This window comes from Zophobas morio, unplaced genomic scaffold (genome assembly GCF_036711695.1).
Source record: "Zophobas morio isolate AGI-343-1 ecotype UQ-CSIRO unplaced genomic scaffold, CSIRO_AGI_Zmor_V1 ptg000044l, whole genome shotgun sequence".
NCBI lineage: Eukaryota > Metazoa > Arthropoda > Insecta > Coleoptera > Tenebrionidae > Zophobas > Zophobas morio.
The window spans coordinates 5,712,310-5,727,228 of NW_026972149.1; the positions used below are offsets into that span (position 1 = coordinate 5,712,310).

At 34.2% G+C, this 14,919-nt stretch overlaps 2 protein-coding genes across 5 annotated transcripts; both read left to right on the top strand.

The window, feature by feature from the left end:
* The first annotated feature begins 1,159 nt into the window (after positions 1-1,159).
* On the top strand, positions 1,160-2,281 carry LOC135141429 (transmembrane protein 205-like). The gene is made up of 3 exons (XM_064072524.1): positions 1,160-1,417; positions 1,470-1,815; positions 1,875-2,281. The coding sequence occupies exons 1-3, from the start codon at positions 1,206-1,208 to the stop codon at positions 2,160-2,162; spliced, it is 846 nt and encodes a 281-aa protein (XP_063928594.1). The 5' UTR covers positions 1,160-1,205; the 3' UTR covers positions 2,163-2,281.
* Positions 2,282-7,020: 4,739 nt separating this feature from the next.
* On the top strand, positions 7,021-14,913 carry Hpo (hippo). 4 transcript variants are annotated; one of them, XM_064073094.1, is made up of 8 exons: positions 7,021-7,170; positions 7,434-7,954; positions 8,002-8,289; positions 8,341-8,480; positions 8,530-8,695; positions 13,804-13,889; positions 13,944-14,120; positions 14,170-14,913. In XM_064073094.1, the coding sequence occupies exons 1-8, from the start codon at positions 7,157-7,159 to the stop codon at positions 14,326-14,328; spliced, it is 1,551 nt and encodes a 516-aa protein (XP_063929164.1). In that variant the 5' UTR covers positions 7,021-7,156; the 3' UTR covers positions 14,329-14,913. The 4 variants fall into 4 exon arrangements, with proteins under 4 accessions (XP_063929164.1, XP_063929166.1, XP_063929165.1 ...); XM_064073096.1 differs by having other exon boundaries at positions 13,804-13,883; XM_064073095.1 differs by having other exon boundaries at positions 7,022-7,170; positions 8,341-8,474.
* Positions 14,914-14,919: the final 6 nt, after the last annotated feature.

Sequence of the window (14,919 nt, forward strand, 5' to 3'; positions counted from 1 at the left end):
AAAGATCTGCAGGTAGCACCAGTAAAAACACAAAAAAAGACTTTTGACTCGAGATGAATCATTTAAAGTTCCTGAAATGCAGCATCGTCACAACCGGTTATTAATTGATAGTTCTATAGATCTCAGAGATCAAAATTATAGTTATCGTTTTAAATAAAACAACAATCCTGGAATTTCACTGACGGTCTTAAACGTTCCTAGAAGGAACCACTTGATGTTATGTGATTGAGAAGAATTAAATCACGTACATTTTACTGAGGGGGCAAATATTTATTTTACTACGCACCCAAATGACCACAGGTGTTTGAACTTTGCGCTAATTATTCTTTTTGTGTTTTGAATGGTCCATTCATAAAATGCGCGTCATAAGTGGACGTGACAGAAATATGCCAAAAGTGTGGCTGTTAATCATTCTAAGAAGATGATTAATGAGATGTATGACTGAGAAGAAAAGAGACAAGAGATACTTTGGAAAATTGTAGCGTTGGTGATGATTATATCAATATGTATAGTAGGTATAAACTAAATTTAGTTATTTTAGGATTTAAAATCTTGAAATTGGTAACGACAATAAAACACAAAAAGAGAAAGATATTTTGGTTAAGAAAGTATGCGGCTCGCTCCGCTCGATTGCCTATTGTGTAATTTGCATAGGTTTACCGTTTTGCACGTGAATGATGCTGCATTTGCAGTTGTCAAAAGTTACTAATTATCCCATTATGCGGTTGTTAATACAACATGGAAACGTAACCAATCCAGTACGGTGAAGTGACGCGAATAACGCCGGCGCTTGTGGCTAACCTTGTAGCACACCGACACGCGGATGAATATTCAAAGAAGCTTTAAAAAATGTTCGTTCTGAGTAAAATAAATTTAGGAAAAACTTGCGCAATTTTTATATGTCGTTAGTTGCGATTTTGTCACGTTTGCGGAAAGCGTAATCAGGCTAATAAATAGTTTTGTGTAATTATTTTAATGACACACACTTCTGGACGGATATCGTGCGCTGTTGACCCTAGTGGTTCCATGATTCTTATCGATAAATTAAATTGATAAAATGAAATTGTAAGTTAAATGCTTGAACACGTGCGTCAAGTCAGGTGGAGGGGAGTATCTATAAAACACCTACCCTCAAGCGGGCCGTTCATTCCGAGAACAAACAACCACACGAAAGTGCTGAAGTGACTGCCTTAAAACCAAAGAAAATGTGCGTGGGAAAAGTTGCAAGCAGTGATAGACTAGATGGGCCATTTAAGGCCCCTCGAAAAAACGTGATGAAAAATGTGGAATTTATCAATGAAAATGGAAAAGTGCCGTACCAGGAGGACATCCTAGCCGTGTCCACCTACTACACAAAAGTGACCCTTGTGATTCTAAACCAGTGGTTTAAAACCTTCCAGGATTCAATCTACTACAAGTAAGATTTACTAATCCATTGAAAAACTATTTTCTTATTCGGTTCGTTACAGAATTTTATTCCACACCACTCAACCCGCTCATGTGATAACCGCCATAGCCGTGATTATGGTATCCCTGATGCTGATACCCTCGGAAAAACAGACATCCCTCGAATCGCCCCTGTGGTCTCTGATCTACATGGGGTCGTTCAGTGCCCATTTCGGTGCTCAGTTATGGATGACGTTTATTTCCGGCCTTTCACTCTACTTTGCCCTGCCCCGTCATACTTTTGGCAACGTGCAGAAAGTGTTATTTCCAAAATATTTTCTCATTAATTCTATTTTGAGTTTAATAACACTTTATGTTTTCCTCCGTGCTCACAACTACCACCTAAAATCAGCGGAGATTGCTGCTCAGGTAAGCAGAAACTGCTCCATTCGACCGCACACAACCTAACTTTCTGATTTTTTTAATAGGTTGCTGGTATGACCTTGTGCTTTTTAATCGAGTTGGTGATTCGCTTGTACTTAACACCTCCACTACTTAGCTTGATGACCATAAAGAACCGAATTGAAGCACAAGCTGGAGTGGGGATGGAAGTTGGGAAACTGGTACCGGGAAATCTTTTGAACTGTCCGCACTATATGACAGTTCATAAAGCTTTCCGTAAGGTACACATGACCATTGCCATTGGAAACCTTATCACTATGGCGTGTACGATGTTCCACTTATATTATCTATCACAAAAACTTTGTGTACTATAATTTAATTATTTATTGTAATTCAAACCGAATACGATATTGCTTTATTTTAAAGCATTCCTAGTTTATAATATATTTATTTTTTTGTACCTTAATGTTTTTATATAAAACTATGGAATCACTGCGTTTTGTTTCATTCGTTCGCCAATGGAAGGCGCGTAGGTCAATCACCACTTATCAGTGGATGATACGCCGCTGTGTCTACTAATGTCACTACCGTTACAACAAATATTAAATAAAATAGTAAGTGTTGCAAACGTTTCAGCAGACGAAGTGACGTTTATTAGCTTAGAAAGTACCTACCTGGAGGTCAGTTATTACTATTAGCATCGACGTACCGTGAAAATCAATATTAGTGGAAATAAAATCCATGGTCTAGGTATCTTAAAACCCGGAACATTTGTTTTTATACCTTATTGAGTAATCGTATTTGATGGCAGTTTATTAAAAATTTACTACCGAGATTCTGGATGGTCGTAAAAAATTACGTGTGATGACATTCACTTCCATCAACCAAAAAACTTTTAATTTAACCCACGGATCGAGGTTTTATCACTTTTCGTTTTAATTTTATATTGTAGCTATTTCGATGCAGTTTAACTGTATGAAGGTCAAACAACTTGAGAAATAAATCGGGTCAAATGAACAAATTTGCATTCTAACTTTTCTAATTATATAATGCTACACCCGTGACTACCCGTCAACGCATCAGGGAATTTCGGTTTACTTGGTTGCAGACTTCCGTTTCATACAAAAATAAATGTCATAATATTAATGACATTTGTTGTACAACAAGTGTGTTTGTTTCTTTTATTCTGGTAGTAAATTCCATTCCAAATAGAGATAGCCAGATGTAATTTAATTAAGTAATAAAGATTAAATCCATTTGTTTAAGATTTAAAACGAAAGCTTGAAACTATAAAAATAAGAAACGAAAACCGCTTAGTCCAGTCTTAAAAATGAATAGTCGATAAGTAATAAATTTGACATTCAGTGAATTTAACCTTGAGATATAAACGCCCAATTACAACGGCGAAATTTTAAAAAATATATACTAGAGAGTGGTCAAAAATTTTGAAAAATTAGGAGATTTTTTCTTAGTTTGTCTTTAGCATCCTTGCGGTAAAATGTTAACTTTCATGGAAAGTCAAAAACCAAACAACATAAACACTTTTTCTACGCATTGTGTCGACCATATATGGAAAAATCTAAATAGAAAAAGTTTAATCTATCAATTGCACCAACACGTGCAGATTGTCAGGTAGAGAGGAAATTTGTCAAAATGATCACTGCTAATCGCTCACACTAATCCGTCAATAATAATATCTATTGTTGCAACAATGATCATACTTGTTTCGTTATAAGAGAGAATTAAACTTTACACTATACTATAGGAACATATATATAACGCAACGTAGCCTACTGCCTACACGTTGTTTTTTTACCTGTCAACAGTTATCGTATTAGAAATTTTTTTTTGACGTTTATATTCCATTTTCACCAATGTTCCAATGAATCCATTAATTAGGTCATATAACGCCATACGTAACCCAGTGTTATCATATGTTGTCTGCTCCGTGTCGGCTGTTATCGATTCCCACAATTAAGTGTTCATTTTTTAAAACTTAAAAAAATATGAGTCACCGATATTTTAAAATACGGATTTAAAGCGATAGTAAAAGTAAGCGCAAATAAATATCGAAATCATATAATATTCAGAGAAAATGAATCAGACTTCTTATTTACTTAAGTTAAATAATTCAAATGAAAAAAATAATGCATTAATCTTGGTTTAAAAATAATATATGTAAATATTAAATTAGTATTACATTGAATTTGTACTCACGAACCGCCGCTGCCACGATCACGTGGTATGAAATCCCCAATGCCATTTGCTGCATCCACAAAGTCATTGAAAATCATACAACAAAAACTAACAATAACTCTAATAAAATTGTATAGAGTGCTTTTCAACTGTCCAGAATGTGATTTCGCCGCTTTTAATTCCAAACAGTGGTAGGTACACACTATTTTCAAAGAGCAACATCTCGTCGGAATGTAAAATTGCCTCCCTAGTGTCGAAGACTGTGCTTTGGCATGGATGACGTGACTCTAGTAGTGTCTGGGAATTTATTATGTCCAGAGTCTGGACTTAACCGGAACTGCTGACCTGTGCCATTCCGCTGGTTAGCGACCTATTACCTTACGAATTCAGTAGAGTCAAGGTCGATTGAAGTGCACATTTTAGATGATTGGAAGCTTCCGATTCATCTGTCGCGTAATTTATATGCGTCGGTGAAACACGATATAGCCGTGCCCTGTAAAATTGCTTGTTGACTTTTATTATATAAACATGCATTTTTGTTTTTATGTATTGGTTTATGCAAGGGGAACTATTTGGACACATGAGTCACGATTTGGCATACAATTTGAAGCATAGAAAACTAATATAGTGGACATTTCGTCACACGTTGTTACCTTGTATGCCTCATTTGACATGTGTAATTACAGTTTCAAAGTCAGTGATAGTAGTATATAGTGTTTATACAGGGTGACTTTGAAAGACATGCGGTTAAGGACAAAAACAATTTTCAGAAGTATTCAATATGAAAAAACCTCATAAATGCCACTTAAGTGAAATCAGCGTCTTTATATTTAGCGCCAACTATACACGATTTTTTGTGACATATCAAATTTAATTAAAGTCATTGAAATTTTAATTTTTAGATTTGATCAATAACCTCGTTCTAAATCAGTATAAAGAAGCTATTCAATTTGTAATGAGATTGCTGCGGATTGTTTATAGAATTGCGATTATTAAAGTTTACTTGATTTGTTATAAGTAATAAGTTAATTACTTATAAAGTAGTTTACGCTCTATTTATTATGAATATAATCTTATCAAGCGAGAGGATTAGAGAAATTTATTATTATTAAACCAAAATTGATAACAATATATTAGTAGTCGTTAAAGGACAATACAAAATGAATATAAAATACTTACAAATGAAAAAATACGGTTTTAAATTGATTACAATTTTTTTTACAGTATTACAGTTTACAATCGCATTAAGTAAACAAGGATACAAAGAAAACCCACATTATACACTGTATCAATTTATTAATTACCGAACTTCCTTCGCCGCTGGAGGATGACCGCGTGCACTGTCATGCAAACGTAAAACAACACCTGATGAATTTAGATGGTGATCTGTCATTTCTAAATCAATGTTAGTATCCCATTAAGTTTCGAAGCTTTTTTTACACGGATCTGTGAGTCTTGGATTCGCCATGACAGTGCTGTTTCCGTTTATAGTGAAAATAAATAATTACCGATACGTCAGATATGACGTGATGGGTTCGTACCATGGAGCCATGGACGAATGAATATAGTCCTTCCTCCATGGTCCAAGCCTCTCGAGGGGGAATTTCCGTCATTTCTAAAGAATCGCCACAATGAAAATGTTGAATGTCACTGCTCGGGTTTGTACCCTTTTTACCTGCTAAAGGAGAGTTCCGACTATCAAGACTGAATTAGGTCGTTGTAAGAATGTCAAGTATTCGCAAAATCTACATCTGGTACTAACTATATTTATACAAAATATACAAGTATGTCAATCAATTTATGTTCTCTGTATGAAACGACTGTACTTAGCTACGCGGCAATTTTGAATTGCTGCCATGCGTTTTAAGTTTTTTACATAGTGTAACACAGGTAATGTTTTTTGTTATCAAATTTTGTTTTTGAAAGGTCAGTTGTCCTTGGTTTGTGGGAATTATTTTTAACTTATCATTTGCCATTTCGGTACGAATTTATCCCTTGACTGTAATTTAATCCACTGGTTCGTTTGTCTGAGGATTAGACACTACAAGTCGGGAAAGATTATAAATATATCGTGATAAGATTTGACACACAAATTTTATTTCATTATAGGTATATTAGACATACAAGATGAAAAACTAGTTTGGGTTTAAGAGGTTAATCACACGAGAACCATTTTTTAATAAATAAGTATTAACTGTCAGTCTGGCACACTATTTCCGTATACTAATAAAATTTTATAGCCTATTAGTGTCATTTAGACTAACGATGTAAAATAATCTGTCTATAATACGACTTTGTTCAACGTTTGACGATCGTCAATCTTAAATGTTTCTAGTTTGACGGACTAGGACTAAGAACTGAAGCTAGTAAAATATTATCAGTAGGTATACGAATGTGGTGTGCCAGTAGTTTGGACTCGAATTATAAAGTTTATTGATTGCCATTGTTGATCCCACGCTAAAAATTCCGTTAAATAACAATAGCATCAAAAATGGGACCGAGTTAATGAAGGCAGAAGGCGTGGGTTAAAAAACGAACTTATTGATTACAAAAGTGAAAAAGAACACATTCTAGAAGAAATTTATTTGGAGTAGAGACTTCGGAAAAGGATCAATTTAAGAAGAAACGTGAAAAACAGAAACAGTACAACCCTTATTAAGTGAAAAAAAGGATAAAATTTGAATAATATTGGCATCAGTAGTGTGATGCTTTTTATGTACTAAATTGTTGTTAGAATTATTTAAGGACCTTGTTAAGGTTTATGTTATTTTTTAGGTAAAACTGGGTCTTGAATTCAAATGAGATAAGTGACCTTGACATAAAATGACATTTGCAAATATAGTCAAACCACGGTGAGTCAAACGATGAGAGCTTTTGAAATCGAAGTTTACGATTGACTGGTTTTAGCGCCTCGTCCATCTATGTTTGTATTCAGGTACTAAAGCTAACAACTTTCTGAATATAGTTGGTGTCTAGTTTGGGTGAGAGATGGCGCTGGAGTCATAAATGTTTCAACGTGGTAGAGTAGGCCATCTATAATACATTATTTTGATTGCATTTGACTGCATTCAACATGGAGATTTTGATTACAAGAAAATAGGAATTTATAAATAAGTTACTATTAATCATGTGTAGTGTGTTTGGTACTATCTGCAAGTTGTAATAATTAAAAATGTCTTCCAAGAGGTAAGTTATAAATTATGTAAGAACGAATAGTGGTGTATGTTCTCTAGCATGTAATTCTAGGCTGTAGTTAACCTATTTTTTCTTATTTTTTGAAGTATTTCAAAACCCACATGAACTGTCTCAGAAAATGAATTTGTATGTTTAGTGAGTTCATTTAAGACCTTCAAGCCCGTTTTGAGTTAAAAATTGTAAAAATTTTTTCATTTTGAGTGAATCATTGATTCCTAATATGTAGTGTGTAACCACTATTGTTTCTTTTTTAGTGAGTTAAAAAAGTTATCGGAGGAGAGTTTGACTCGCCAGCCAGAGGAAGTGTTTGATATAATATGTAAGCTGGGTGAGGGGTCCTATGGGAGTGTTTACAAAGCACTCCACAAAGAATCTGGTCAAGTATTAGCAATTAAACAAGTACCTGTGGATACTGATCTTCAAGAAATCATCAAAGAAATCTCAATAATGCAACAATGTGACAGTCCCTATGTTGTTAAATATTACGGTAGTTATTTCAAAAACACCGATCTGTGGATCGTTATGGAATATTGCGGGGCGGGATCCGTCTCTGATATAATGAGGCTGCGTAAGAAAACCCTCACAGAAGACGAAATCGCCACGATTTTATCCGACACGTTGAAAGGCCTAGAGTATTTGCACCTACGTAGAAAAATCCACAGGGACATCAAAGCCGGAAACATCCTGCTAAACTCGGAAGGTCACGCGAAGCTAGCTGATTTCGGCGTCGCGGGACAATTGACTGACACCATGGCAAAGAGAAATACTGTGATCGGTGTGTAAAAACCGTCAGACGGACGAATAGTGCTACTTTGGTTTCAGGTACCCCGTTTTGGATGGCTCCTGAAGTGATACAAGAAATAGGTTATGATTGTGTCGCTGATATTTGGAGTTTAGGTATTACGGCCTTAGAGATGGCTGAAGGTAAACCACCCTACGGTGATATTCATCCAATGAGAGCAATATTTATGATCCCCACAAAACCACCGCCTTCGTTTAGAGAACCGGACAAGTGGTCGGCTGAATTTATAGATTTTGTTAGTGTTTGCCTTGTTAAGAACCCTGAAGAACGCGCTAGTGCCACTGATTTACTCAATCATGTATTTATAGGTAAATTCGTATTTTGATTGTTTATATAGGGTATAAATTGTCATTGTTTAGGTAATGCTAAACTTCCTAGTATTCTAAACCAAATGATTCAAGAAGCGCACGAAATTAGAGAAAACCAAAGTTATAGGAACGTTTCATCTGCCGCTAATATCGTAGGAGTAAGGCAGAATATCACAGAAGAATCTGTACGTGTAAAAGCGGAAAAACTGATTTTGATTCGTGTTAAAATTATGCTTTTAGGACGATGAAGTAGCATTAGGAAATCAAACTATTCTTCCTTGTACAGACGAAGGTACTTTGGTACCTGGTAAAGGCGGAACGTTGCTGCCGGTATCACAAAGCGGGACGCTCGTGGAACTTGGTACAATGGTAATCAATAGCGATGTTGACGAACAGACAATGAAACGTAAGTTTTACATAAAAGCTGTATTGTTGTGCTAAAAATGAAAACTATTATCATCAAAAAAATCTCACAAATAATCGTCGCACATCAATCATCGTCCAAATTTAAAAATTAATTTACGACACTTCCTCCCTTTTGTTTTCAAAGACCCACCGCGCTACCTAATTTCGCAGTTATTTTTAGCGAATCATTTAAATTATTAGCAAGTTGGCGTTGACAAGTGACAGATGCGTTGGGGTGATAAAGGCAGGAAAATACAACGATGGAATAATTAACTTGTGTTCGTTTAAATAATAGATATCAATTGAAATGTTTATGTTAAATAAATAACCCTGTCGGAACTACGATCTAAAAAGCACGGCTTCAACAGGTGAATAAATCAATCAAGATTGCGGTTTTGTGCAGATCAATACGGCGCAGGTTATAAATAACTGTCAAAAATGTCAACGATAATCCCCTGAACAATAAAAATACCTAGTGGCTGGATTTTTGTTAGTTCTTTGGGGGTGTTCAAACTTTGACAGTTGTTTGACGTGCCGCCGCCAACTACTTCAGTTTTACCAACATAACTCAAGCTTTTGTTTCATTATTTTGTCGGAACCAAATTACGCTAGGGATTATTGTTTGTAGGTACAGTGGTTATGAAATATAGTGTACACTAATAAGCTCTAAATGGGTCACACATAATAAACATTGCGTTAATAAATTTTTACTATATTTTTAAGTGGAGTAGATGGGGGAGCGCCTGTCACTCATTTCCTTTATCGCTCTATCTCACTCCCACTTGAGCGGTGTTCAACAACAATGAAAAAATTTTGAATTCTCTTACTTATATCTCATTTTTGTATAGATTGTTGAAATTCGACATACTAAATGTAAAATACTATTAAAACTCATTTTTGTTTTGTTTTTTTTTTGTATAGCGTCAATGATTCATGTAATAAAAATCCAAACTCATAATTATTACTTGTACCAAGTAATAATAAGTGGGATCATGCAAGGTCGTCGAGAAATATCAAGAAGTTTTTATAGGTTAGATTTTCAAAGAAAAATTTTGTTGCTATGTAGCAACTATAGTTGTCAAAACATGATATATTCTTTTTAGAATCTGAGACGATCTAAGAATAAGCTGAACAAATCCAAGAAACAGATTTTTAGTTTTTGAGCGCTTTCTCGGTAAAAATTAAAAATGTTCGGTTGCTATGACGAGATCTCAATAAAAATCGCACTGGTATTTGACGTTTATTTATCTTTCTTTCTGATTTGAACGTTGATTTAATTTTTATAGGGAGTGTGTATTATTGTAGAGTTAATGCGTCTACGGTTTTTGATAAAATATTAGAATTTGCCAAAAATTGGTTTGAAAGATGTTTCATAAACAATAGAAAGAGAGTTGGTGTTTTGTTTACTTCTGTTTTAACGGAATAAATTTAGACGACATTGAAAATAGACGTGCGCCGATTTGTTTTCATTTTTCGAGAAATTGGTGAATCCAGAACTGCATAACAACGCGCATATGTCGAAATAATGTGTATTTAAGGTAGCAGAAACAAGTTGATTCATATTTTTACCGCATCAAAAACAAGAACAGAATGGATAATTTCTTTCAACACAATGAAATCGTATTCAGTGTTTTCGAAAAATTATAAAAATGATTTTGCGAGTTTTATTTTTATGAGAACCCGCATAAGTTGAAATAAACATATGTATGTTATGTTAAAGTAAATGTAAAGAAGCGTAATTAACATCCCCGCAAAAATATAAACATTCTCAACTTCTCAGTATATGCTTAACTTCGACTGTTTATGTTTACCACGCTTACGATAATCATAAAAAGCTTTCGGTTTTATAATTTCAAAGTTAAATTGTAAAATGTTGTTATTCAATTTTGATTTTGTTCTCAAAAATCTGGATGTCTAGTGTGTGAAATCGACATGGATTCTAAATCATACATGCAGGAGTATGCAATCCTATAAAATTAAACTGTAAAATGTTTAAAAATGCATTAAAAAAACTTCACCACAAAAATTGACTTGCTTAAAAAAAACATACAATATCTTAAAGTAGATGAAAAAACTGGTAAAAAAAATATAGCTCAAATAAATGAAAACAATTGGGTCGTTATTGTTTTAGAGGGCCATAAACGAAAAAAAATAATTAACGATTTACCATGCTTACAATAACCATAAAACAGTTACAAGATGTTGTAACTTTGATTTTTGTCCAAAAATCTGGATTTCTAGGATAAAAACTTAACAGGGGTTCATAAACCACATGTATAGGAGTATAGTGGGATTTATAAACTCCGTTGCCAAGTTGCCGTTGATAGTAATTTTGAGTTCAACTTTTGCCCTATTCAAAGGGGTTGTAGAAGAAAAGTGGACGATTTAAGTTAATTACTACAAAAATTTGCCATTTTAGACATGTTTTAAGTTTCTTGCCGTCGAATAAGTCTACACATATTAAGAAAAAAGGCAAAATATAAGCCCCGCCCACCCACCCTGTCTCCAGTTTGATGATTTTTTTTTAATCGTCGAGAGCCAAAGGAACGGAATTAATTGCAAAAGCCGTGTTATTCAAAGAGTACTACAGGGTGTTTCTTTTATTTGATACAACCCCTGTAATTTTTTTATTCTTAAAGATAAACCTGTAGTTCTTTGAACAAATGTATCATTTTAAAAGATCTATGTGATAGCAACCTCACATTTATATTATCACTTCCGGTAGAACCGGAAATGACATCAACTTTATTTTTTTTGTGGAACACTTGGTATATTTTTCATAAATGGAAAGACTGATTTTTTCTAAAAATCAAAGGCAACCAATATTTCTAAAATCAATACTTAAAAAATTATTAAATAAAATAGACGAAAAATTCATATTAATTGATGACAATCTAGTAGCTTGAAAAATTGACACTTATTCACATAGGTGATCTTTTAAAATGATACAAATTTGGTCAAAGAACTATATGTTTATTTTTTAAAATAAAAAAATTATGAGGGTTGTATCAAATAAAAGCAACACGTGGTATATATTAAGAAAAAATTTAAGCCAAAAATTAAGCCCCACCCCGATCTAAATAGTAATGAAGTTTTCATTCGTTGGCAGACCTAGAGCCCAATTACCATTTTAAACGTGTTTTAGTTTCTAAGAATACAAAAATCATCACAATTGAGATGGGGTGGGTGGGTGGGGTTTATATTTTGCCTTTTTGTCTTAATATACATATTTTGAACAACACGATACTCAAAAACATGTTTTTAATTTTTTGTAAAGAAATAAGTATTTTGCAGTTAATCTCCGCCCTCTTGATTTACCGCGAATAAAAAAAATCATTACAATTGAGATAGGGTGGGTGGGCGGGCTTACATTTTGCCGTTTTGTTTTAATATTATGTAGACGTCTGTTCACAACATGAAACTTAAAACATGTTTAAAATGGAAAATTTGTGTAAGGAAATATCGATTTTGCAATTAGGCTCTGCCCCATAATTGCAAAATCCATATTTTCTTGCGAAAATTTACCATTTTAGCCAAGTTTTAAGATTCTTGTTGTGAAAAGATGGCTATGTATATTAAAAAAAAGGGCAAAATATAAGCCCCGCCCACCCGCCTTGTCTCAATTCTGATGATTTTTTTTTATTCGTCGTAAGCCGAGGGGCGGAGCTTAATTGTAAAATACTTATTTTTCACGAAAAATTACCATATGAAATATGTCCTTAAGTAAACGTGTTATAAAAAGAAATTAACCAAAATGTATTAATTAAAAAAGAAATCTAAAAGAGAAGCCCCACCCATCCGTCTCGATCTCAATCGTGATGAATTTTTCATTCGTTGTCGGACCGAGGGGCGGAGCGTAATTACAAAATCGATGTTTCCCTACACAAATTTACCATTTTGAACCTGTTTTAAGTTTCTTGTTGTGAAAAGATGGCTACACATATTAAGAAAAAAAACGGCAAAATGTAGCCCCGCCCACCCGCCCGTCTCAATTGTGACGAGTTTTTTATTCGTCGTGAGCCAAGAGGGCGGAGCTTAATTGCAAAATCCTCAAAAACATGTTTTTGAATATCGTGTTGTTTAAAGAATCATCCCAAGCTCAATTGTGATGAATTTTTCATTCGTTGTCAGACCGAGGGGCGGGGCTTAATTGCAAAATCGATACTTTCCTGCAAAAAATTACCATTTTAAACATGTTTTACTTTTCTTGTTTTGAAAAGACAACTACACATATTAAGAAAAAAGGGAAAAATGTAAGCTCTTGTAGTTATAATACCTAATCTGTTTTTGAGACGAATAGTAGTAAATCTTGTTGATTTTAACGTCGAGAACTATTTTTAACAATACATGAGTACTGATAGAAAGCTACAGTGTAGAAAATGATGGCAGCCACCATCTACACGATATTCGTAATCCACATATAAAATTTGACAATTGGTTCAGTAGTTTCGGAGATTAGCTCTCTAATAAAATTCCGAACAGACGGCAGACAGACAGACAGACGGACGAACGAAAATGTACACTGTAAAAAGATGCTCTTATTTAATATTTACATATGTAGTTTTTTATGCGTCTGTTATAATTTTATTGCATTTTTAATTGTAACATCCTGGATATATGAAAAATGTAAACAATTGTATAAAAAAGTAGACAAGAAAATTCCCGGTGTCCCGGGGGCACAATCCGACATTGTCAAGTTGAAATCTATTTTGTGGACTTGAAAGTAGCAAAAACTTGTTGATTTCGTACTTCTGGCTAAGTTTTTAATGATGAAGTTTTTGCGTTTAAGATATTAATAATTACACTAAGTTACACAAAAACTGACCGCATAAAAAGTGCAGTTTATTTTTTAAAACAAGCGCCAAGTTAAGGTGTGAATGAAATCACAAAATGAATTATCTAGCAGACCAAAATCAGATTGTTGTTTCTTGGGAATCTAGTAAGCACTGGAACTTGCTCATATTCTTCATAATTAATAATAATATGACATTAAGAGTTTTGAGGTTAAGTTTGTTGAAAGACAGTGGGTCGTCAACCAATTAGAAAAGAGAACAGTTCTAATTTCAATAACTAGTGGTGTTCTGTGTTTAACTGGCGTTAACTTTCCAGGACATGACACTGGTTCGAGCCAAGGCGGGAAGAAGTACAGACCTCTGTTTTTGGAGCACTTCGACAAAAAGGAAGCAGAAGTAAAGGTAATCGAAAGCGAAATAGTTGATAATTATGGTGTTTTGTTTTATGTCGATTAGGGTAACGGAGTTGTAACCCCGACCACGTTAGACGGTCCAGAAATAGTTCATGACGAGCAGCGTTTTCAGAGTCATTTTCATGTACAATTAAATCAGGTGCCGTCACCTCAGCAGGCTCAACCGCAAGAACAAAAAGCACAATTTCACAGGCCTTTCTCAGATGGCGACTTTGAATTTGTATGTACGTGATTGAACGACTGTACCGTTTTTAAATAAAAATTTCCAGTTGAAGTTTTTGAGTTTCGAGGAGTTGCAACAGAGGATGGCCAAACTAGATTTAGACATGGAGAGAGAAATAGACGAACTTCGTAGAAGGTATCAGATCAAAAGGCAACCGATCCTGGATGCTATGGATACAAAACGTAAGCGACAACAGAACTTTTGAGAACAATCAGGTTATTGTTGCAATGAAGAGATGGTGCTCAAAAAGTTTATATTTTATTACATACTTGCCATTTAGTTTATCATTGTTATTGTTTAATTCAATGCTTTTTGAGCCAAATATTGTTAGACTACATTTCAATGAGGAACGTGTTCCTACTTATTGTACTTACTGAGTTTGTTTGCGTCAACTGCAGCTACTCCCAAATTATTCCAACCGATCGTGGAACTAGAAATTGGCGATTTCGGTTTAGTTTTGTAAAAAATTAACAGATTTGGGACGCGCTGGATTTTAATTATCCTAATTTTCGTGCAAATATTTTTTCGGTATAGGTTAATTAGAAAATATTTTGCCATAAAAACCGCACCAATTAGGTATCATTTTTATCCATTTTAATAAATTCTATTGCCTTCACCACGTTTGAGCTTTTTATCAGTGTTATTTTCTTTTTGTACAGTCATTTTTAACGTTGTGTAACTAGGTTATAACCTGTACGATAAGTACGCTTGCTGTGCCTTTAGTAGAATATCTAGGAGTAAGTACGAGTGTAATCATATTTTTTGATCAAATAAAATTCATAACTAACGATTTACT

Excerpts from the sequence above, each read along its gene's own strand:
- LOC135141429 (XM_064072524.1), top strand. The coding sequence starts at position 1,206 with ATGTGCGTGGGAAAAGTTGCAAGCAGTGATAGACTAGATGGGCCATTT. Across the intron at positions 1,418-1,469 it reads CAGGATTCAATCTACTACAA|AATTTTATTCCACACCACTC; the intron begins GTAAGATTTACT and ends GGTTCGTTACAG. Across the intron at positions 1,816-1,874 it reads CAGCGGAGATTGCTGCTCAG|GTTGCTGGTATGACCTTGTG; the intron begins GTAAGCAGAAAC and ends TTTTTTTAATAG.
- Hpo (XM_064073094.1), top strand. Across the intron at positions 8,290-8,340 it reads ACTCAATCATGTATTTATAG|GTAATGCTAAACTTCCTAGT; the intron begins GTAAATTCGTAT and ends GTCATTGTTTAG. Across the intron at positions 14,121-14,169 it reads CAGATGGCGACTTTGAATTT|TTGAAGTTTTTGAGTTTCGA; the intron begins GTATGTACGTGA and ends AAAAATTTCCAG.